The sequence below is a fragment of the Canis aureus genome, chromosome 5, assembly GCF_053574225.1.
Source record: "Canis aureus isolate CA01 chromosome 5, VMU_Caureus_v.1.0, whole genome shotgun sequence".
Classification (NCBI taxonomy): domain Eukaryota; kingdom Metazoa; phylum Chordata; class Mammalia; order Carnivora; family Canidae; genus Canis; species Canis aureus.
The window spans coordinates 73482439-73505391 of NC_135615.1; the positions used below are offsets into that span (position 1 = coordinate 73482439).

Consider the following 22953-nt stretch of genomic DNA (forward strand, 5'->3'; position numbering starts at 1 on the left):
TCCTGTGCCTCTACCTCGTCCCCTGTGTCTTCTTCACAAATCCCTCCTTCTGTTTTCCTGAGAGAAACGCATTCTTACCTACATTTCACAATCACATTGGGACATACCTGAGCAGGCGTGCACACGAGTGCACACACACACACGGACATTCACACACATCCCTGCTCAGACATAGAAAACACATGTGTCTGTAAAACGTGTCCCAGTTGTTGATTACAAAATTGCAGTCATCAATTTCATTGCCTACAATCACTCACACACACACACATCTGTGCTCACACACCCTCTCTCCTTTCCCATCATATGCCAATAAACATACTTCTCCACCAAACAGCCCTCCCACACACACACATCTCCTCCTCCCCGGAGGAGGAGGGATTTTCCTAGTCCTTGGTTAAAAGCTGAAGTAACAGTGGTGGGAGGTAGGATTGAACTCCAGGTTGGGGGGTGGGGGGGTGGGTGTGGATCAGGGATCCTTCCTAGTCCCATAGGCTAGGGGAACCATGTTAAAGGATGATGCTCAGTTTCTCTAAATCTTGGGTGTAGGGGGGGAGGCTGACAGCTTCTCCTTCCTCAGTGTGGCCTGAGGGCTGATTCCTCTCAAAAGCAGTCTCCTGAGAGAAAAGTCCCCCGCTGCTCCCCACTGTCCTACATCCCTGTACCCCCGACTTGTCCAGCTCCTGAGGGAGACCAGGGATCTTCAGTGGCTCTGGTGACAGCAATCTGAAGCCAACGGGCTGTGGAGAACTTGGGTAAGGCTTGCCCGCATCTGGAGCACAGTTTTTCCAGCTGCAAAAAGGGGTGGGGGTGGGCTTCAGGGCTAGAGAAAAGCTGCTTCTTAACCTGAAATCCAATCGATCTAAAACAGCAGGTGCTTCTGGGATTGAGGAACCTGCCCCGTCGGAGGGGACCTTTGGGAAGGCTGCCCTGGGGGTTCAGGTCGGGGGGGAGGAGTTGGGGTGCAGGCAGAGACGTTCAGGGCTGCGAGGGGGGAGGCACCGGGGGAGGCTGGCAGTGGGAGCGGGCGGGCCTGCGATCCCGAGGGCCCCTCCCCGCCTGGGGCAGCCGGCCTGGGGCTGGGGCGTGACTGTGAATTCTCCCCGCCGCCGCCGCCGCCCCCTTCAATAAGAGAAGTCCGAGGCGGCTTCCTCCTCCCGGCCCAGCGCAGGCGGCGGGCTGAGGCGAGCAGCGCCCCAGGGGCCCCCCGCCCCCCACGACGTCGGCTCTCGCGGCTGCCGGGAGCCCGGCCCGCTCGCCTGGGGCCGGTCGGCGGCGGCGCCCCCCCACCCCCGGGGACCAGGTAGGCGGCCGGCAGGTGCAGCCGGACGCGCCGCGCGGCGCCCCGGGGGGACTGCAGGGGGGCGGAGGGCGGAGCTGGAGGAGCAGGGACCTCGCCCCGGAAAGGACCCCCGGAGGACACCTGGAGAAGGGGACTGACAATCCCTGGGGAGGGGGCCGGAGGAATACGATGAAGCAGAGTAAAGGGACCGGCCCCCTAGAAAGGTCTGGTAGGGAAAGCGGAGGGAACCTGTCGAGGGGAATTGATAGAAATTGGGAAGGGGGCTGAGTCAGGGGTGAGGGACCAAGGGGACCCTCCCCAGAGGGGCAGGAGAATAAGCTGAGGGCGCCGTGAGAGGGAGGATGGGGGAGAAGCTGAGGGTTCTGGAAGAGGGTAAGGGGGGGAGGACCAGGTGAGGGAGTTCGCTGCAGGAGGTCAAGGAGAACCATTTCTGGAAGATGCAGAACAATTCCGAGGGTCCAGGAAGTCCCCTATCCCAAAAGAGCAGAAGTCGCAGGGGAAGCCTGTAGCCCGGTGGGGCGGGGAGGCTGCCCAAACTGCCGCCACCTGCACCCTCCCTTCCCCTCCTGGTGGGCGGGTCCCGGATGGCGAGGGGACTCCTCCAAGGAGCTAGAGGCGTGGGTCCCGGCTTCCTGGGGAAGTCCCCGCCCTCCGCAGGGATGGGCCTCTCTGGGTGCCCCCTTCCCGCCCCCAGTGGCGGCCTCGGTCCACGTTCCCCCTGGGATCCGGGAATTGCTGGCAGCCCCGACGGAAATCCTGCTTTTGACCGCAATTGCCCGGAGAGGCTGTCTCCGTAGCAACCAGAGGGTGGAGAGCCGGAGCCCCGCGAGCTCCGCTGCTGTTGGGCACGTCGCCCACGCAGCCCCCCTTGGTACCCCCACCGCCCCCATTTGGGGGTCCTCAGTCCAGGGGTAGGCTTTTGGACAGAGGAGTAAGGCCATGATGCTGAGTGTTCAGGCATCCTGGGGGGAGGCTCAGCAGTCGCAGGGACTCAGCCAGCCCGGGGCCCTTGATTGCTGTGTGACTTTAGACAAGTTACAGGCCTTCTCTGGGCCTGTAATTAGCGAGGGGGAAGGCATTACCTTTGCCCCTACTCAGCCCCTATCCCCCACCCCATCCTAAATCCCCAGAATCAGGTGCTTTAGAAAGCACTTTTGCAGAGTGTCCTGGAGGGGTTAAGAGTTCTTACTGCCCTGGAGGGATCCTTTCTTTCACCTTCTCAAAAGCATGGAGGGGGTACAGAAAGCCTGACAGGGCCTCCAGGACCAGCACACAAAGTGACATCTAATAAATAAATGTTTGTGAATCTGTTGAAGTCCCATTCTGGGAAAGTCAACAGGTTTGAGGGTCTATCCTCAACCCCTACAGTACCACACCCAGGGACCTCTGAGTCTTTTGGCATCCTTCCCCTGTGGTGGTGGTGGGAGAACAGAGCTGTTCTCACTTCACAGATAGGAAGAGGGAGGTTCAGCGGTCAAGGGCTGATAGGGCCAGAAGTGGGGACTTGGAATCCAGGGCATCTTGCCCATGATGTAGTGAAAGAAGTAGGTGGAACCGAAGCTTGAGATCCCTCCTCATCCCTACTAAATCCCTTGAAGCCTTGTGGAAAGAGGAGTGGGTGACTGGCGAATTGTCGGAGAAGGTGGGGAGTGTATGGGCTGCATGAACCCTGTGGGCTTGAAGCTATGAGCGAGGTGTCAGTGTTTGTGAGTCTGGTTTGGGCTTTGAGTGAATGAGCACGAGCAGCTGTGTGGGTGTTTGGGTGTTCTCTACAGCCACCTGGAGCTAATGTGGCAAAGGAAGTGGCCAGACCTTGGGAGGCTGGTTAGGGGGACCCCAGAGCTGGAGAAGGAGAAGCCAGGGCCCTTTGTGCACCAAGCATACCAGCAGACCACCTGGTTTGAAGGTTTGACCTGGTATGAGGTGGAACCAGGGGAGGAGGCTTCCTGTCTGACCACATCATGGAATCTAGACTCCTATTCCCTCAGATCTCCCTGGACCACCCATGGCTCCCATCTCCTTAAAACTGGAATCCCTGAAGACCCTTGAAATAGAAGCTGGTGGGTGGGTTTTCAGAAACAGATGAGAAACCACCATGACCCCACACAAGTGGAGAAGATTCAGCTGACACCTTCAGGATCATGTGGAGGATAAAGCTAGTGTGGCAAAGATAGGGCCCCTCTCTCACATGCCCCCACCACACCTGGTGGTAGAGTCAGACTCGGGAATGTCTTCTTGGGGCCTGGGTGTTAGGGGTGGGGTGCTATAAGGCCTCAAGAAAGAATGGTGTGGGATGGGTAGAGGTTCAATGAGAGATGAGGCCTCAGTGAAAGAGATGAGGGTTAGTAAGAGACAGTGGAGTTCAGTGAGGGACAGAGGGCCTCTGCGAATGAGAGATAAAAGCCTCTGGTCAGAGGGCTCCAGTATTGGTGAGGGGATGGGGCGCAGTGCCCTGCCCCTGGCCAGCCCAGAGCCCTGAAGAGTAGCCGGAACTCTTGCAGGATGGTGGTTTCCTGCTGCTGCCCAAAGTCCCAGTTCCCTCTTTCTGAAATCCCCCCAGCGACCTAACCAGCTCAGCCCTCCCACCTCACTCTGGGAACTTCTCTTTCTTCTCCACCCTGCTGCTCCCCCTCCCTGGGCCTTGGAGGGGCCTTCCTCGAGGGAAAGGAGCAGAAGTGAAAGTTCACTGCACACCAGCTGTGTGCCTGGTGCTTTCACATTTGATGCTCCGAAACAACCCCATGAGGTAGAGATTTATATTCCTATTTTCTATAAGGCAAAGAAACTACAGCTCAGAGAGGTGAACCGACTTCCCCAATGTTTCAAGCTAGTTGTCAGGCTGCATAGAAATAAGCTTAAATCTGTCTCCAGGTTTCACAGACACTTGGCAGGGGTTAGGGGGGAACAGGACATCCTGTGTCTACATCGAAGCCCTGACATGGCTTCGGGAAGCATGGACCTCAAGAAAGAATGGGTGGGCCTAGGACTCCTATGTTCAGGAGTAGGGCTAGGCCTAAGGCTGGCTCCCTGCTGAGTGGCCAGCTGCCCTTTGGCAGGAGTGGCATGTTCACTTGGCCATGGGCTGGAAATATGACGTATACTAGTCAGAGACAGCATGACCTGTGCAGGCTCTGAAGAACACAGGGTGTTCACACGGTGTGAACTGAACTCTGGACCTGAATTAATGGTCCTGGCTTTGAATCCCCTGTGGCTGTCTGACCTCGAGCAAGTCTCTTTCCCTTCTACACACAAGAGGGAGATGAACTGATAAATGGTCCCTGGATGAGGGGCATTCTAGCTTTGCTGCTTATGGTTTTCAGCCTCACTTGGCCATTGCACACTGGGTAAAAGCCACATCTCTTCAAGCCTTCCCAGCAACTGCACAGAAGGTACAGATGCAAAACCGGAGGCTCAGAGGGCTTATATCATTCATCTAGAGTCCCGGAGCTAATAATATAATATAAAGAACAGGGATGCCTGGCTGGCTCAGTCGGTAGAGCATGCGACTCTTGATCTGGGGGTCATGAGTTCAAGCCCCATGTTGGGCATAGAGCTTACTTTAAAAAAAAAAAAAAAGTAAAAGAACAGAGCTAGGTAAGGCTACACAGAGGGAGATGTTGAAGGCAGGAGCACCCTGGTCCAGGGGTGGACCTCAGCTCTAATACCTACCACTTGATTTTGACACAGATGAGGCTATAGAAACTAACTCCTATCAACCAGATATTTAAGAGACATAATCTTAAATATCTGTGCAGGCTCTGAAGAACACAGCCATGGTGTGAACTGAACTCTGGACCTGAAGTAACCAGAATGAACCTGAGTAACCAGAATGCTTATGGCCACTCTTTGAGCTGCTTCCTTTCTGGTGTTAGTAGGCAGCTGGCTCAACTCTGAGGAAAGAGAGGTCTGGATTCAGATTCTAAGGCTATGAAAATCACAGTTGCCTGAGAGAACCCAGGCTTCCCCTCTCTAGGCTATCATGAGGACTTAGAGCATGTAGCACAGGGCCTGGCTCGTTGTACCTCTCAGAGGGACACACATTATTGCTTCTACAGGGGCTACAAAATAGAAGAGTGCTTATTGTGGGATTGGAGCCAAATGGATTGGGGTTGCATTTTTGTTTTATTTATTTTATTTATTTTAAGATTTTTATTTGTGAGAGAGAGAGAGCCCGAGAGAGCACTCACAGGAGTGGGGTGGGGGGTAGAGGGAAAAGCAGACTCCCTGCTGAGCAGGGAGCCCCTGGGATCATGATCTGAGCCACCCCGGGCCCCTGGGGTTGCATTTTGGCCTCCCCTTACTTGCGGTGTGGTCTTGGAGAAGTTACTTACCATTTCTGTGACTTGGGTTGCTTATCTGTAAAAGAGGAGGTAGTAATAAAACCTATTTCCTCGGGTAACTAAATGAGATCATGCATGGGAATGCGTGCATAATGCCAGGCACTGAGTATTTAATAAATTAGAAACTTTAAACTCATAGTTATTGCCACCCAGACTTCTAGGAAGTCAAATTACTCTCCGAAGAGGGGGGGCAACCACTTAGGACATGAGGCAGACAAAGAGGAAGAGTCCTGGGGGCTGTCTGTCTGCAGACACCTGAGCCCAAGCTGCCTCTTCTGCCTTTTCTCCTCTGCCTTTGACTCTTTAATTCTCCAAGTTTCTCCTAATTTCTCCCTATCTCTTTTTCTGTCTCTGTCACTCTCTGTTGTCATTCTGTTTCTCGTTTTTATCTCTGTTTGCCTCTTTTTATTCCTTCCTGACAGTGAGCTGCTGGAGCCAGCTAGTCCTGGCTCTGGGGAGCTGATTGTATGAATCTCTTCCCAGCCCAGTGTTCAAGAAGTCACCTCAGTTACTTGAAATCAGCCATGGTAAGAATATTTATACAACAGAAATCAGCAAATGCTACAAATCAGGGCCCTTTTTTTTTTTTCATTTTGAGAATCAGTATGCCAGCACACCACGCTGTGTTTCTCTTTGTACTTGTCTCACTCTTTACCTCTCTGTATCTCTCAACCTCTGTCTCTGTCTTTTCTTTCTCTGTCTCTCCCATCTCTCTCTTTCCTCTGACAGAGCCACATGAGTATGGTCACATATTGCGTGTCTCCCTCAATGCCTTGGATTGTGCAGGTCCCAGACCTTGTGCCCAACCCCCCTCACCCATATCCTCCAACCACTTCTGCATGCTGGCACCCAGAGAGCCATGCTTAACCCTGGACTTCAGTCCCCATCAGGCTGGGAGTGCCAAGTCCTAAGAGCTGCTCCCTACTGTCTGTTCCCCGCACTCTCCACCCTGCCCAGAGCTCTTCCTCAGCCCACAGAACCCTCTGGCTCCTTCTCAGAGGCTCACAGTTTTTGAACCATCCCCACCCCCATTCCAGGCATGCAGAACTTGGGAATCTCATTAGGCTGCCTTAAAAATGTTGTGATAGGGCACCGGGCTGGCTCAGTTAGTGGAGCATGCCACTCTTGATCTTTTGTGAGTTTGAGCCCCACGTTGGGCCTACAGCCTACTTTTATTTTATTTTTATTTATTTATTTTTAAGATTTTATTTATTTATTCATGAGAGACACACACAGAGAGAGAGAGAGAGAGAGAGAGAGGCAGAGACACAGGCAGAGGGAGAAGCAGGCTCCATGCAGGAAGCTCAAAGATGCAGGACTCTATCCGGGGTCTCCAGGATCATGCCCTGGGCTGGAGGGGGCGCTAAACTGCTGAATCACCCGGGCTGCCCTACAGCCTACTTTTAAAAAAGAGTTAAAGTGCACCTGGGTGGGTCACTGGTTGAGTGTCTGCCTTTGGCTTGGGTCATGATCCTGGTGTCCTGGGATCGAGTCCCACATCAGTCCCCATGGGGAGCCTGCTTCTTCCTCTGCCTGTGTCTCTTCCTCTCTCTGTGTCTCATGAATAAATGAATAAAATATTTTTATAAAAAGAATTTTAAAAATGTTGTGATATTTATCTGGGTATTTTAGGAAGTGGCAACCTCGTATCTATGTGGGGACCCAAGAAGTTGCACACATTTGTGTCTCTTATAGAGAGGTGCTCTGTGTGGGTCTGTGAATCAGCACAGGGCTCTGTATATCTCTGTGTGTCCCTCTGGGGGCTCTGTGCATCTGTGCATGCTTGCAGGAATGGCTGTAATTATCCGTGTCTGTGACCAGGCATGGGAGAGAAGTGGCTCAGATTCTAGAGCCAAACGTCAGGATTCATTATGTATGTGACCAGGCTCTAAAACTCTCTGTGCCTCAGTTGCCTTATAGTAATAGGCAGCAATAGTAATAGGTCAGAGTGTTGTTATGAGAATAAAATGCAGTAATATATGTAAAGTGTTTAATGCAGTGGCTGGCACCTAGTAAGTGCTAAAATCCTGTATATGCTGTTCTTGTGGAGAGGCTGTGTGTATGGTGTGTGTATGTGCATGTGTGTAGGTGGGTGGGGGCCGGGGGTGTCTGTATGTGGGGATGTGGGTATTTGAAGATGTCTGTGTATAGAGGAGCTCAGAGTCTCTGTAGGTGCTGTGTGGAGCTGAGGTAATGTGTGTATCCAAGAATGTGTCAGGAGGGCTATGTGGATCTGGGTAGAGGCCCTGTGTGCCATTTGAGATGGGTCTGTGTCTTTCTGTGAGAAAACCTCCATTCTCACCCTGTAACCTTTGTTTTCATCCTATCCCCATCTGTCCCCTCAATGCCTGAAATCCCTTCCTTTCCCAGGTCCGGGATGCCCCCCACCTCCACCTATTTTCTCTCCTCAGGCCCAACCAACCCTCAGTGTCCTGGAGACTTTCAGACACAGTGGTTGCACCCCAGGGGAGGGGTCCTGAGGTGAAAAGCACGACAATGGCTTAGTGAACACAGGCTATTTTAGGGCTCTTACCACAGCCTGCTTCACAGTTCGCCAGATGGGTGTCACCCCCCCCCATACACATGGGAGAACAGTTACAGTGAAGAGTGAGAGGGGCTGGTGGGTCTAGAGGAAGGGTGGGTCTAATGTGACAGAGCCATCCTCTGAGCGGCTGGATCTGGTGGAGCCAGGAAGGCTTCCTGGAAGAGGTGAGTATCCTCAGTAGGAGGGGCAGGACCCGGAGGGAAGATGAGGAGGATGTCCCTACGGGAACTGGACTTGGGGGCCGAGAGATGTCAGGTGGGAGCACCTGTCACAAGGGTCCTTCCTCAGCCCTCTGGGGGAAATCAGGGTTCACTGGGTTAGCCCCACCCTACAACTCTCCATTCCTCTCACATCTTAAGAAACTGAGCCCTCTCCCCAGCAGTTCCTCTCTAAGTGTTGCAATGGCAGAGTTTCTGGTGGGGTGTGGGGAGCCCTTGCTCAATGATCTGCCTGCCCCGTTGCTCAGAGGACATCACTATCGGGAAAGCCTTAGCTCATTGGAGGGGCTCCTCCCCAAGGGATCCTGGGGGCCCTAGTTCTGATCTGGGCCTTTACCTGATGTGTGGGATTAGGAGCGAGCTCTGGAGGTAGGTGTCCACTTTCAGCCTGCCACCAGATGTAACCCTGGGACTGCTGGAGCTTACGGAGCCCAGGTGGGAGCAGAGGCAGCATGAGAAGGAAGGGCTGGTTTTTAGGAGCCAGTGACTGGGGGGCCTGTGAGTGAGCTGAGCATGGCTTGACAGAAATCCAATGAGAGAGGTGGGCCTAACACAAAATTGTGAGGATGAGTCTGTCAACCTATCAGGCAGCCTGTGTGCCTGTGTATGTGTGCGTGTATCTGGGCGGCAGAGCTTGGACTTGCGTGAGAGTTAGTTTGTGTCAGCGTGTTGGTGTTATTGGTGAGCACACTCATGCGAATGTATGCTGTGGGTGTTGGTGTGTGACTGTGTGCTGGGGTGTGTGTGTGTGTCAGGGAGTTGGTGTGTCAGGTGGATATGAGTGTGAGAGAGTTGGTGTGGGTGGTGTGTCCTGTGTGAGGGTGGACATGTAAGTTTGCCAGGGGCGGTGGGAAGGAAAAAGAAGGCAGAAGTCATGCTGGGACAGAGCCCAGGCCTGGCTTCCTGAAGAGGGCAGAAGCTGGCAGCTGGCTTGCAGGAACCTTGGCAGAGCCTTCATCTTCCATGTCCTTGTCTCTCGCCTTCAGGTCTCTGGCCCCTCCTGAGGACCATGCCGCAGCCCCACTGACCCAGGAGTAGGAGCCGAAGGGGTGAGTGGGGAGAGAGGGGGCTGAAGGCTTTCAGGGTCAGGAAAAGGGGTGGGGTGGCCTTCCTGAGCCCCACAACTCTGCATGGCTCCCTCCTCCTACAAGAGCCCTGTTGCTAGGTAACAGATGGGGGAGCCACAAAGAGGCAGCTTGAGAGGCCAGAGGCTGGACCCACAACAGGAAATGGCCTTGATCCCCCTCTGCAGGGAATCTCCAGGTGCAGACACACGGAGCCCTCACACACACTCACACACCAACATGTCTCCATACATAGACATGCACATACACAGAGAGCTACACGCACACATACACACAGGGACATTCACACATACTTTCACAGACCTGTATGCACAGAGACACACATGCATAGACAGGCATGTATGATCCCACGCAGGGTTATGCATGTGGTCATACACACAGATGCAGAGGCACCTACTCACACAGACCACCTACACGCACAGAGATACATGCGCGCACACACAGGAACACACATACACACTTGCACGGCAACAGTGTACATATGTATATGCTCCTAAGACATGAACACACAGAGCTACCACGTGCACAGGGACACGTACCCACCCACACTTGTATACTCACACAGACACACAAATATCCACAAGAGGCTGCGCACACATAGGCACACCCACAGGCAAACTCACAAATACTTAGAGACACACAAAAGACACACACGTACAAGCACTCTGAAGAAGTGACAAAAACACAACTTTATCGAAGCAATAGGAGGCAGAAATATATAAATAAACACAAGCAGCATCCCAAAGCTGAAAACCAGCCCATTAAGGATATACATCCTCCCTCCAACCATACTCAGGCAGCTGGGAGGTAGACCCAAAGGTGGCCCTGCCCCACCTTTATCCTTCACCAGGGAAGACCCTGAGAGGGGAAACTGCATGCCTGTGTGAGTGTGCGAGGGTGGCCTATCTGGTAGGGGCCCCAGAGTGAGGCATACCCCGTTCTGTAGCAGGGCACCTGGAATGGGCTGTGTGTTCTGCAAGAAGTCGGAGCCGGGGCTCAAGGACGATGTTGGCCTGGAAGGGGAATTCAGGGGCAGTGGGGCTGCGGACCGCTATGGCCCTGACCCTACTCAGGCCCGGGGCGTGTCCTCCTTTGCCCATATCCCCAACTACAACAACTTTCCCACTCAGTCCACCAACCCCACCTTCCTCGATGGGGGCACCATCAGGGGCATCTCAGGTGAGTCTCATGGCTGAAGGCAGACGCTGCGTGGACCCTGGAAGAACCTGGGGGAAGGAGACAGCTGTACGGGGCTCCACTATGACGTGGGAGACACAGCCCCACTTTCAGACCACAGATGGAAACTGTACGGCCCTACCTCAGAAATCCCAGTCTGAGGGGAAGACATAGCTCTGTTTCCATCTGAGATAGGGACCCTGATGACAGGCCTGGGTGGGAAGTCTTGATGGAGAAGAGGAAGAATGGGTGACTTGGGAACTCCTCAGGGTGGGAGGGACGAGCTGGAAGGCATGTGCCCTGAATCCATGGGGAACCAAGCTATGAAACCCAAGTCAGAAATCCACTGGACACCAAAAGCCTCTGAGAACCAGGCATTGCAGCTGTGGGGAGGCACAGCACCTGGCTGGGGAGTAAGACTCTGGGGGGTTCAGGCCCCTTGGAGCCCCTTGTCCCATGCCCTACTCTGCTGAGTAGCCCTGACTCTGCAGGGACTGGGGTGACCCTGTTCATCGCCCTGTATGACTATGAGGCCCGGACAGAGGATGACCTCACCTTCACCAAGGGTGAGAAGTTCCACATCCTGAACAACACGTAAGTAACCAGGCCACCTGGCTCAGGACACAGCCTGGGCTGGGAGCAGGACCCAGAGAGGAGTCCTACCTAGTCCCTCAGAAAGCTCCAGTCTAGTTGGGGACATAGATATATGACAATAACAACTCAGAGTAATTGCTACTATGTAGGGGGAACATGAGGACATATGGGCCCAGAAAAGACACTAACTATGGTCTTAAGGCTAGTGATCAGGGCAAGCTTCCTGGAGGAGGTGATTTCTAAGGTGAGACTAGAAAAATACATACAAGAAGTGAGGAGAAGAGGAAAAGAGAGTGAGAGAGAATGAGAATAAAGGATGACTTCTAGAAACCACCAAATGGTTCAGTCTAGGTAGATCATAAGGCATGAGGTGTAGAGTGGAGAGGCCAGAAGCTAGAGAGGCGGGTGGAAACAGATTCTGCAAGGCCTTTTTTTTTTTTTAAATATTTTATTTATTTATTAATGAGAGACAGAGAGAAAGCACAGAGACACAGGCAGAGAGAGAAGCAGGCTTCACGCAGGGAGTCCGAAGTGGGACTCGCTCCCGGGACTCCAGGATCAGGCCCTGGGCCGAAAGCGGCACTAAACTGCTGAGCCACCTGGGCCACCCTCTGCAGGCCTTTTTAAGCCATGTTGAAGAATCTAGATTTTATCCAAAAGGAAATATGGAAATCATTGGGGGTAGGGGAAGATTTCAATGGGGGACAAAGTGACTGAGTTAGCTGTCCACTGCCTACCCAAACCCCGGCCCAGCTGAGGAGCCAAAGGAGAAAGCCAGGAGGCCCACATGTCCCCAGACATGTTGCTTCTGCAGGGAAAAGTTTCCTGGGGCAGCATCAGTGGCTGAGAGCAGAACAGACAATACCCTGGAGGGGTGTGTGTGTGTGTGTGTCCAAGGTGAGGGGCTGGCAAGGGTAGTCTCCACCTGACCCTTCACAAGGCCCTGCCTGGCCCCAGGGTACTCCAGGGGGCTGGGTTGCCACTGACCCACTGTGTTCTGTGCCTGCAGTGAGGGTGACTGGTGGGAAGCTCGGTCTCTCAGCTCCGGACGAACTGGCTATATTCCCAGCAACTATGTGGCCCCTGTGGACTCTATCCAGGCTGAAGAGTGAGTAGTGGGGGTGGGAGGTTGCAATCCCTATGGACAGGACAGGATTCTGGAATCCAAGGCCACCTCTGAGTCACAGCCCCATTCTGAGCCTATCTTCTTACCTATAATTCTGTGAGGTCATTGTAAGAATAAGAGAATAATGATGATTATGACAATAACTAATATTTATGTAGCATGTATTATGTTCTGGGCACTATTCAAAGTGCTTTCTGTGCATTAACAGAGTTAAGAACTACTATTATTCTCTTTATGAATGAGGCAACTGAGGCACAGAGAAGTGAAATATCCTACCCAAGCTCATATGGCTAGTAAATAGGTGGAGTTGGTATTTGAACCCAGATAGGTCTGGCTGCACTTGTTATGCATTATACATATTGACTCACTGATAACAACAGCATATGAGCTTTTAAAAATTGTAAAAATGCTACACAAATGCAAGGGGACATTGCTTAGAATTAATTCTGTTAAAGGGGTGCCTGGGTGGCTCAGTTGGTTAAGCATCCAACTCTTTTTTTTTTAAGGATTCATTTATTTGTTTTAGAAAGAGAGTATGTGCATGCACCAGCAGGGGGAGGGACAGAGGGAAGGAGAGACAGAGAGAGAGAAGTAGACTCATGGCTGAACTCAGAGCTGGATCCCATGACCCTGAGACTACAACCCCAGCCAAAACCAAGAGTCAGATACCAGCCGACCAAGCCACCCATGTGCCCCGCATCTGACTCATGATTTTAGCTCAGGTCATGATCTCAGGGTCCTGGTGTAGAGCCCTGAGTCTTGCTCCTAGCTGAGCAGAGTCGCTTGTCCCTCTCCATCTGCCCTTCTCTCTGCTTACACACACACTCTCTCTTGCTCTCTCCCTAAAATAAATAAAATCTTGAAAAAAAAGAAGTAATTCTGTTCAGGAGGCAGGGAATCATCATTCGTGGTGTACCATTATAGCCTGAGATATGATGACAGGGACTTTACCTACCTTGAGTCATTTAATTCTTACAGTCACACCATTGATATTTTGTCTCCATTTTACAGATGAGAAAACCGAGGCTCATAAACAACTTTTTTATCTATGTGCATATATATATGTATACACACACATATATATATAATTATATATATATATACACACACATATATATATATAATTATATATATATGGATCAGAGAGACTGCAGAGCAGGAGTCACCAGGATTTGTTACTAATTTGCCATTGGTTATAAGGAACAGGAGGAATTAAGTGTGATCCAAAGTCTTCTTGAGGAACTAAGTGGGTGATGGTGCCATTTGCTAACGTGGGGAACACAGGAGCAGGTATAGATACCTGGGTTCTGGTGGGGGACTTGCTGAGTTGAGGTCTGTAGAGAAGAACACCCAGGTGAAGGACACTGCCAGGAATTGGATTAGGCTGTGCTTCGTATGAGAGGGCCAGGCTGCTGACTTAGCCCAGAGGAGAGGGCATCTTTTCCTACTTGGCACTAAGGCTCTTTGTTTGCTGTAGCTCTTGCAGAGGGCACAACTGGGCTGGCATAGAAATCTGGGAGTCTCCAGGATGGAGGTGACAATTAAAGCTGCACAGGAGGGTGAAGGAAGAGGAGGAGAGTGAGAAAGAAATTGGCCCTAGGACTCAACTTTGGAGAAAGCTGCCTTGAAAGAGAAGTTGCCGTTAGGAAACCAGGCCAAGCCAAGTCAGAACAGCCAAGAGGGTGGAGGAGAGGTTTCAGGAAACAAGAAAGGGAGTGTCAGAGGCTGCCACTGGATTTGGCAATGGGGTGACCTTGGTGAGAGATGTCTCTGTGTGAAGTGGGGGTGGAGGCCAGACAGCAGAGCCTGGGAGGGAGTAGGAGGTGAGGAAGTGAAGACCCAAGTGTGAAGTGCTTTTTCAAGTGAAGAGAAGGTGAGAGATATAACAGAATGTTGATGGCAAGTTAGGGCTTAGAACAGTTTTTTGGGGGGGAAGGAAGAAATGTGGGCATATGTAGAGGTTGGTGGGATGGAGAGGCTGCAGGTGGGGGCTGGTTTGTAGGGGAGAGGTGTCCCTGAGCGAAGGGAAGTGGTTGGGGTCCTGAGCTCAGAGGAGGTGAGGCCTTCATCCAGAGAAAGTGGTAGGAGTCATGGAAAAGAGAAGGGTGATGATGCAGAAGGTGGGAGGTGTGGGAGGTTCATGCTTGTGTCCGCATCTTAGAAGCAGTGTCACGAAGCTCTGAGAGACACTCATTGCAGTGCCATGGTTAAGAGCAGCGTTGTGGTTAAGACTGCAGGCCATTGAGCGACAACTGGTGTTCCTATTCTGGCCAACACAGTTTAAGAGCGTGTGGCCTTGGGCAAGTTGCTTAACCACTAGGTATCTCAATTTCCTCATCTGTCTAATGGAGGTTAATAATAGGACCTACCTCACAACGTTGTTATAAGAACTAAATGAATATAAGGTGTTTTAAAGCAGAGCATGAAAAAAAAAAATAAAGCAGAGCATGACATAAAATAAGTACTGTTATTATTAAATTAATTATTAAGGAGGTAACTACTCCCATGGGTATGGGTGGGGGCACGGCTTTGAAAAAACTTGCGAATGTGTCCTGTCTACATAGGCCTTCTACAGTTCCTCTTTCCCCATCCTGCCTGCCCACCTGGACACTCTACTTGCCAGTACCTTCCTGTCCCCCAAATTATGCCCAGTACCCAGGTGTAAACTGGTTTATTTATTTATTTATTTTAAATATTTTATTTAGTTATTTGAGAGAGAGAGAGTGCACACATGCACACACATGCATGCACACACACACACACACATAAGAGCTAGTGAGGAGGGGGTCGGGTAGCTAGTGGGGAGAAGCAGAGTGAGAGAGGGAGAAACAGACTCCTCACTGAGCAGGAAGTGACACAGGGTTCAAGCTGAGGACCTTCCAGATCATGACCTGAGCTGAAGGCAGCCAGGCGCCCCAGATTGGCCAATTTTGTAATCAAAGGACATCTGAGTCTTCTATGGCACTTGTGGGGCCACTCTGGTTCTCCCAGTGTATTTTCACAGTTGATTTAAGGCTACAGTTCAGTCTTAGGAAAAATATCCAAGACAAAGAAGGAATGCCTGACATCTGAGGTTGAAATCTAGCTTTATAAGAATATCCAAGTTAAAGAGAGTGGAGGAAAACCAGCAGTCAGAGCCAGGCAGGAGCAGTCATGAAGAGGGGAAGAGAAGCAGGAAAGGCTGTTGTTTGGAAGTCATAGGAGGAAAGGATTTGGGGGTAGGGATGGATGGGGAGAAGGACCTGAGAGATTGCCTAGGTGGTGGGAAAAGAACTAGGCTGGGAAGTAAAGCATTTCACGTAGACCTCATCAACCAGTCCTGAGGGAAGGTCACTTCTCCTCTCTGAGCCTCAAGTTCCACATCTGCAAAATGAGCCCTTGGAGGAGTGGTAGTGAGATGCATTCAGAAACTGGTAGCACCCTGATGAGGTCACTAGTGACTGGGGTCCTAGTGATTTTAGTTGAAGGGAAACCCAGAGAGTGGAGAGAAGTCTAACCTTTACTGGGTGGCTACCACAAGCCAAGCATTCCACATTCCTGGTCTCTGTGCACCTCACGGCCGGGCTGTGAAGCAGGTGTATGAGCCCCATTTCACGAGTGAGGAAATTGAATCTTGGCTAGTGAGGTGGTTTTCCCCAGGAGGCTGAGTTGTGGGTTGAACTGGGTGTATCTGGGTGTATCTGACTCTTGCTGGCCCTTCCCAACAGGTGGTACTTTGGAAAGATCGGGAGGAAGGATGCTGAGAGGCAGCTGCTCTCCCCTGGGAACCCCCGGGGGGCCTTTCTTATTCGTGAGAGTGAGACTACCAAAGGTGGGGGCCTGGGAAGGGGCAAATGGGAAGCTCAGCTGTTAGGGTGGGGCTAGGAACAGTGGTGAGGGGCTTGGGTCATGGGGGAGTGGGCAGATGGGACAGGGGTGGAGGTTCAGAGATTTGACTAGGACCGAGTTCAAGGGATGTGGCCATCCAAGTTCTGAGTCCCCAGGCATTTGGGTGTCTCAGGCTCCAAAATGATGAGCGAGGAGGAAAGCAGACTCGAAAACAACCCTTGCCCACAGGTGCCTACTCCCTGTCCATCCGGGATTGGGACCAGACCAGAGGCGACCATGTGAAGCATTACAAAATTCGCAAACTGGACACGGGCGGCTACTACATCACCACACGGGCCCAGTTCCACTCGGTGCAGGAGCTGGTACAGCATTACATGGGTGAGGGCTGGCTTCCAGGGCTGGTGTGTGCTTTGGGTCCCTGAACTAACCCACTAAGAATTAGGGCCAGAGAAGGAAAGGGGTTCCCAAAGCAGTAGTGGCTGGAGCAAAACTGGAACCCAAGGGTTTGGGTTCCCAGCCCAGGATCCTGCTCTGTAGGATTCCAGAGGGAACAGGTGTGAGACTGTCCACGTCAGAAGGGCGCCCCCTAATGTCTAGCTGGGCAGGAAGCCAAATAGACCTGACTTGGAGGATGGGCTGTAGGGTTGAGAGGAAGCTGGGAATCAATGCCCAGGTTTCTGCTTTAGTTATACCAAAGGTGAGGTGCAGGGAAGGGCGAGGGCCTCATGTCCACATCACTGTCTCGAATCCCCAACTCATTTCTACCTGTCAGAATCCCACCTTAACCCTGAAGGCCCAGCTGGAGGCCGCCTCCTATGGAGAGGACTCCAAACCCTGCAGGGGTCATCCTTCCTTCCCTGGGCACCAACATGTTCACCTACTCAGTGGGTCAGGTTGCCTTTGGCCCCGGCGTGTGACCTCCCCTGTGGCCTAGTTCCTTTCCACTGATGGGGGAGGGGAGCAGGGGAAGGGCTGCGCCTGGGACCGGATGAGGAATGGGTGGGGCGTCCTGGCCTGCCCACTACCTGCAACAGCCCCCCACCCCCCACCCCCGCCAGAGGTGAACGACGGGCTCTGCCACCTGCTCTCGGTGGCCTGCACCACCATGAAGCCGCAGACAATGGGCCTGGCCAAGGATGCTTGGGAGATTAGCCGCAGCTCCATCGCGCTCGAGCGCCGGCTGGGCACCGGCTGCTTCGGGGACGTGTGGCTGGGTACGGAGGTCCCGGGGGCGGGGCGCGGGCTTGGGACAACCGGGAGCCGGTGCTGACGAACCACGACCACCTGGCAGGCATGTGGAACGGCAGCACGAAGGTGGCGGTGAAGACGCTGAAGCCGGGAACCATGTCCCCGAAGGCTTTCCTGGCGGAGGCGCAGATCATGAAGCTGCTGCGGCACGACAAGCTGGTGCAGCTGTACGCCGTGGTGTCGGAGGAGCCCATCTACATCGTGACCGAGTTCATGTGCCACGGTGAGGGGCGGGGTCAGGAGGCGGAGTCCGGGGGTGTTCAGAGAGGTGTCTCTGGGGGAGGGACCCGAGTGGCGATCTGTGATGGGACAGGGGACTTTGGGCAGAGTCCGAGAGTGAGGCCGGGGTGAGGGAAACCACGTGAGTCCTGAGAGTGGAGGCGGGCCCATATTTAGACCGGGCTAGGGGCCGGGGCTGGGGGCGGAGCCTCGGTCGCTGGGGCGGGGTGGTCAGTTGGTGGGTGGGGTTTGGGGGAGCGGAGACCGAATCTGGGATGAGGGAGGATCTGGGGCGGAGTCTGAGTGGGGCGTGTCTAGGGGGACGGAGGCAGGGAAGAAACGAGCTGTGGGCTGAGTCTGGGTGTCTGTGGGAGCGGGTCCTGGGCGAGATCTGTGAGGGTCTGAGGCAGCTGGCTGGATCCCGAGTGGGGGCGGGTCTAAGGGAGAGGGCTGGGGCCAGGGGGCGGGGCCAAGCTGGGTGAGAAGGAACCTGGCTGGGGGCGGGGCCAAGCGAGGGAAGGCTGGCTTGGAGCTGGGGGTAGTCTTGCCGCTGATTTTCTGAGTTCCTTTCCTCAGGTAGCTTGCTGGAGTTCCTCAAGGACCGGAAAGGCCAGGATTTGACACTGCCCCAGTTGGTGGATATGGCAGCCCAGGTAAACTGGGACAGCAGCCTTTATCTCAGACTGCCCTCCTATTAACCTCCGGAAACCCCTGTGCCCTTAAACACTTGCCCCTGGAAGTACAGTCCCATCCACTGGATCATCTGTGCTACCTGAGGCAGGGCAATGCTCCTCTCTGAGCTTCAGTCTCCTCATCTGGAAAGTGGGGTTTTCAAGTGACCTCATGTACAAGCCATGGTGTTCCCATCTGTCCATACCTTGGCCCCCCCCCAGGTAGCTGAGGGCATGGCCTACATGGAACGTATGAACTACATCCACCGGGACCTGAGAGCAGCCAACATCCTTGTTGGGGAACGACTGGTGTGCAAGATAGCTGACTTCGGGCTGGCTCGTCTCATTGAGGATGATGAGTACAATCCCCAGCAAGGTGCCCTGCCTCTCCTCACCTTCCGAGAGTTACCCAGTGCACCAAGGGGCTGCATATTCGGGAACCATTCCTCCTACTCCTAGACCACCTGGGGTACTCCCATCCTGAAGTAGTATAAGAGGCCACTCTAAGTTTGAATCCCAACTCCTCTACTTACTAGCCAAGTGACCTTGGGCAAGTCACCTAACCTCTGTGAGCTGTTTTTTTCTCATCTATAAAATGAAAATATTCAGACAAAAGTAAGTCAACAGATATCTATCAGGCACCTACTATATGCCGAGCATTGCTATAATTCTCAAGTGAAAGACAATAGAGTCTAGCTAGAATGTCTGGGAATGAATCCTAGCTGCTTATAAACTATGTAAGCTGGGCCAGTTACTTAACTAGTCAGTGCCTCCTTTTCCAAATCTGTACAATGGGGATAATAATAAAAATAATATTTATTTCACGGGCTTTTTGTAAGGTTAAGTGAGTTAATGCATGTAAACCACTTTAAAACAGTGCCTGGCAGGGGCACCTAACCAGATTGGTTGGAAGAGCATGCAACTCTTGATTTCAGGCTTGTGAGTTTTTTTAAGTTTATTTATTCATGAAATCTCTACACTCAACATGGGGCTCAAACTCACAACCCCAAGATCAAAAGTCACATGCCCTTCTGACTGAGCCAGTCAGGTTCCCCAACATGCCATTCTCTTAATCCAGCTATCCCCAGGGACCTCCCCAATACCCTTCCCTTCTCTCCCAATCTCTGCAGGGGCCAAGTTCCCCATCAAGTGGACAGCCCCGGAGGCTGCTCTCTTTGGCAAATTCACCATCAAGTCAGATGTGTGGTCCTTTGGGATTCTGCTCACTGAGCTCATCAGCAAGGGCCGAGTCCCCTATCCAGGTTTGCTGGGGTGGGGAGGTGGAAGGGTGGGTGGTCATGGAGGGGCTTTTCCTGGTTGCCTCTTTCAGAGGGACTAGGCCCCCTGAATGACAAAGCCCCACCCTCCAGGCATGAATAACCGGGAAGTGTTGGAACAGGTGGAGCATGGCTACCACATGCCATGCCCCCCAGGCTGCCCAGCATCCCTATATGAAGCCATGGAGCAGACCTGGCGTATGGACCCAGAGGAGAGGCCTACCTTCGAGTACCTGCAGTCCTTCCTTGAAGACTACTTCACTTCTACAGAACCCCAGTACCAGCCTGGGGATCAGACATAGCCTATTTGGTCATCAACCACCTTTCTGGGGTACCCACCAATCCCCCTTCCAATCCCCAGGGCTCTGATCCCAAAGCTCCCAGGCTTAGAACCCTTTAGGGTCCTAGCATTTCAGAGCAACCTGCTTGCCCCTCTAGGGCAACAATCCTCTCATTTTAAAGATGGGGCCAGTAGAGGCTTAGAGATCATCCCTCACTCTGGCTCCAAGCACTATTTCTCCTCTTCCCACTTAGGCGCCTACCTCTAGATTCTCTTCCCACCTCTCCCTCAAAAGAAATGCTCAGACCTTGTCTAGTTATTTATAAAACTGTATATCCTTTCCCTCACTTACCTCCTATCTCTGCTTTTTTACCCTATCCATCCCACTCTGAATTTACCTCCTACTCAATTCTCTTGTGTCTGTTAATTGCAAGACAGGGAAAGTTTTTGCTGGATCCCTTTCCTGCTGGGTGGACACTGTAGTCCAGGACTGAGGTCCAAGCCCAGGGTGAGGGAAGGCTTGCTGAGGGCTCACCATCTCTCTGAATCATGTGTGTGTTTATTGCTTTTTGTAAATAAGAAAAGTGACAATACGAATCCTTGAGCCATAAAAATCCCTTCTGTTAGGGGAAATGGTGGCCAGAGGAAGGGGAGTGTGACTGCTTTGGCTGCTGGGAGGAGGGAGAGGTAAGAGAGTACCCTAATGCCTACTGAACAGAGGGAACTCAAAGTGTGTTTTGGGATACTCAGAAGTCCTGATGCTCATCCCCATGTGAGTTTAGGACAAGCTGAGAGATGGATACAGAAGATAGGCAGGCAGAGATCAAAATGTCCCCCTTCATTACTAAAGTGGCTTTCAATCTATGTGCAGTGGGTCTGCTAATTCTCTACTTGATTTCAGCAGATATACCATTCATCACAGGCAGAAGAGCATAACCTGTTAGACCTCTTTTGACAGGGACAGTGGGGAAGACCACAGAGGACTCTCTGCAGCTCCTCAAAAAAAGACAGAAGGGAAGGGAAAGGAGAGGTCTGAGAGCTAGTCTACCTCATTGGATTTCACTCCAGGCAACTCTGCTCCCTAAGGGGCTTTGGAGAGGGTGGAAGGCACTTTCGTTGGTCACAAGGACTGGGGGCTCCTATGGGCATGTCGTGGGCAGGGATTGGGGATACTAAATAACCTGCCATGCACCTGTGCAATGAAGAATATTCCTGTGCCCTTGCTGCCGCTTTGAGAGACTCTGGCAGCTGATGTGCTTCCAAGCGGAAACAAAAGTAACGGAATAAGGGTTCCCACCTCTCCCATCAGGAAATCACAGACCCCTGACTTCCTCAGGGAATGGACTGGGGGAGGATGGTGGGGAAGAGTCTGGGAGCTAGGAATCACTGCTGCAACTGGCCAACAGTTACGAAACATAACTCTGGGAAGGGCCCTTTGGTAGGTAGGACCCCAGGAAAACAAACTCCAACAAGACCTATCTGTCCCAGAGGAGTCCACAACCAGGCTGGGGAGAAATAGTAATAATAACTCACTTGTTAATTGTCTGCTGCATGCCAGATGTGTTTACATCCATCTTTTCATTTAATCCTGAGTCTGGTTCTATGTCCAGCCCCAATTTACAGATGAGGAAACTGAGGCTCAGGGGTTACGTGATGTATCAAGGTCAGCCGGGTGCATGTGACAGAGCTGGGACTTGAACCCAGGTCTCACACCAAAGACCATGATCTTTCTAGACTTCAGTCTTTGAAGGGATCTTATCTGCCCCACGTAGATATTTGGAAGATCTTTCTCCCTCTAGATATTGGTAGAAAGGTTCCCAGAAATCCCTCCAAGTTGAGGATCCTAAGGAAAGGAGACAAGGTGACCAATGCAGATGGAGTGTCCTGCGCTGAGCCCTGTGTTGGAGACTGCTGCATGGGAGCAGTAAGATGAAGAGGCCAATTGGCTGCTGAGAGAGGTGGTCAGAGGGGTGGGAGCCCTGTACATTTGTGCTCTCTACACACTTGAACTCAGGGGCCATGGCTTTCTGAGAGCCTGTTTCTGGCTGACTAAACTCACAAGAGCCTGACACAGAAGCCAGAGGCCAGTGTGTCCGCTTGCCATGGAGTAAACAGATAACTGCACAGCTCTGGAGCTGCAGTGCCTGGTGTGAAACCTGCCTCCACCATTCACTTGTGAGTGAGGCAAATTATTAATCTCTCCAAGCCTCAATTTCCTCCTCTGTGAAAGGACAATAAAATGTTCAACTCATGTTCACCCTCTTTGTCACGTCCATTTATAAATTACTTATCCTATGTATTTCAAATGAAGGCCCAGCAGAATAGTGAGCCTCCTGGAGTTTACCAGGCCCTTGGTGCTCCCCAGCAGAGACCAGAGCCTGGAATCCCTGTATCTACTGGTTCCCTGTCCCTCCCTCTGGTGCAGCCAAATGAATTCTCCCTTGTACCCCCTTTTCTGTGCATCCTTCTGTTCCCTTCTGATAGAGCACAATGCAATTGATTAGGCCTCTGTTTTCTCAATTTCAATCACATCCTGGCCCTGCCTCCCTGAGATTACAGGCGGGTCACCTTGATTGCGGTTTCCACTGTTCACAAAACTCTTCAGTCGTTTACAAAACCATCTCTCGCCTCATTCACTCCCCCACCTGGCTCTTCTCCTCCGTGATGCTGTGTGGATTTTACTGGCTTAAGACTCAGAGGGCAATTTTATTTCCAAGTTCATGGTGGGGGAGGAGGATACCTAATTGGCTAATGCTGGGTGTTTCACATGCATCATCTAATTTGATCCTCACCACAATGAGTGCAGAAGGGTGATTATTCCCATTTTACAAAACAGGAAATGAAGACTCCGAGAGGCTACAACATTTGCCCAAGGTGACACAGTTGGATGATAAGAGTCAGGATTTTAGCCTATGGACTTCAAAGTCTCATGCATCGCACTGTATCATATTTATTCCTTATTTGATGGAGCAGTATGGGAACATATAATACTAACCCAGAGTCAAGTTCAGGGAGAGCATGGTACAGACAGGGGTCTGGAGTAGCC

The 22953-nt window shown here is 52.2% G+C and overlaps 1 protein-coding gene across 7 annotated transcripts; it reads left to right on the forward strand.

The window, feature by feature from the left end:
- Positions 1–567: 567 nt before the first annotated feature.
- Positions 568–22164, forward strand: FGR (FGR proto-oncogene, Src family tyrosine kinase). 7 transcript variants are annotated; one of them, XM_077898911.1, is made up of 13 exons: positions 568–752; positions 9390–9452; positions 10435–10667; positions 11156–11258; positions 12268–12366; positions 16092–16195; positions 16441–16590; positions 17271–17426; positions 17504–17683; positions 18256–18332; positions 18573–18726; positions 19481–19612; positions 19721–22164. In XM_077898911.1, exons 3-13 carry the CDS (start codon positions 10448–10450, stop codon positions 19927–19929), a joined length of 1584 nt encoding a protein of 527 aa, XP_077755037.1. In that variant the 5' UTR covers positions 568–752; positions 9390–9452; positions 10435–10447; the 3' UTR covers positions 19930–22164. The 7 variants fall into 7 exon arrangements, with proteins under 7 accessions (XP_077755037.1, XP_077755036.1, XP_077755040.1 ...); XM_077898910.1 differs by lacking the exon at positions 568–752 and adding an exon at positions 1187–1300; XM_077898914.1 differs by lacking the exon at positions 568–752 and adding an exon at positions 1187–1300 and having other exon boundaries at positions 10438–10667.
- The last annotated feature ends 789 nt before the right edge of the window (positions 22165–22953 follow it).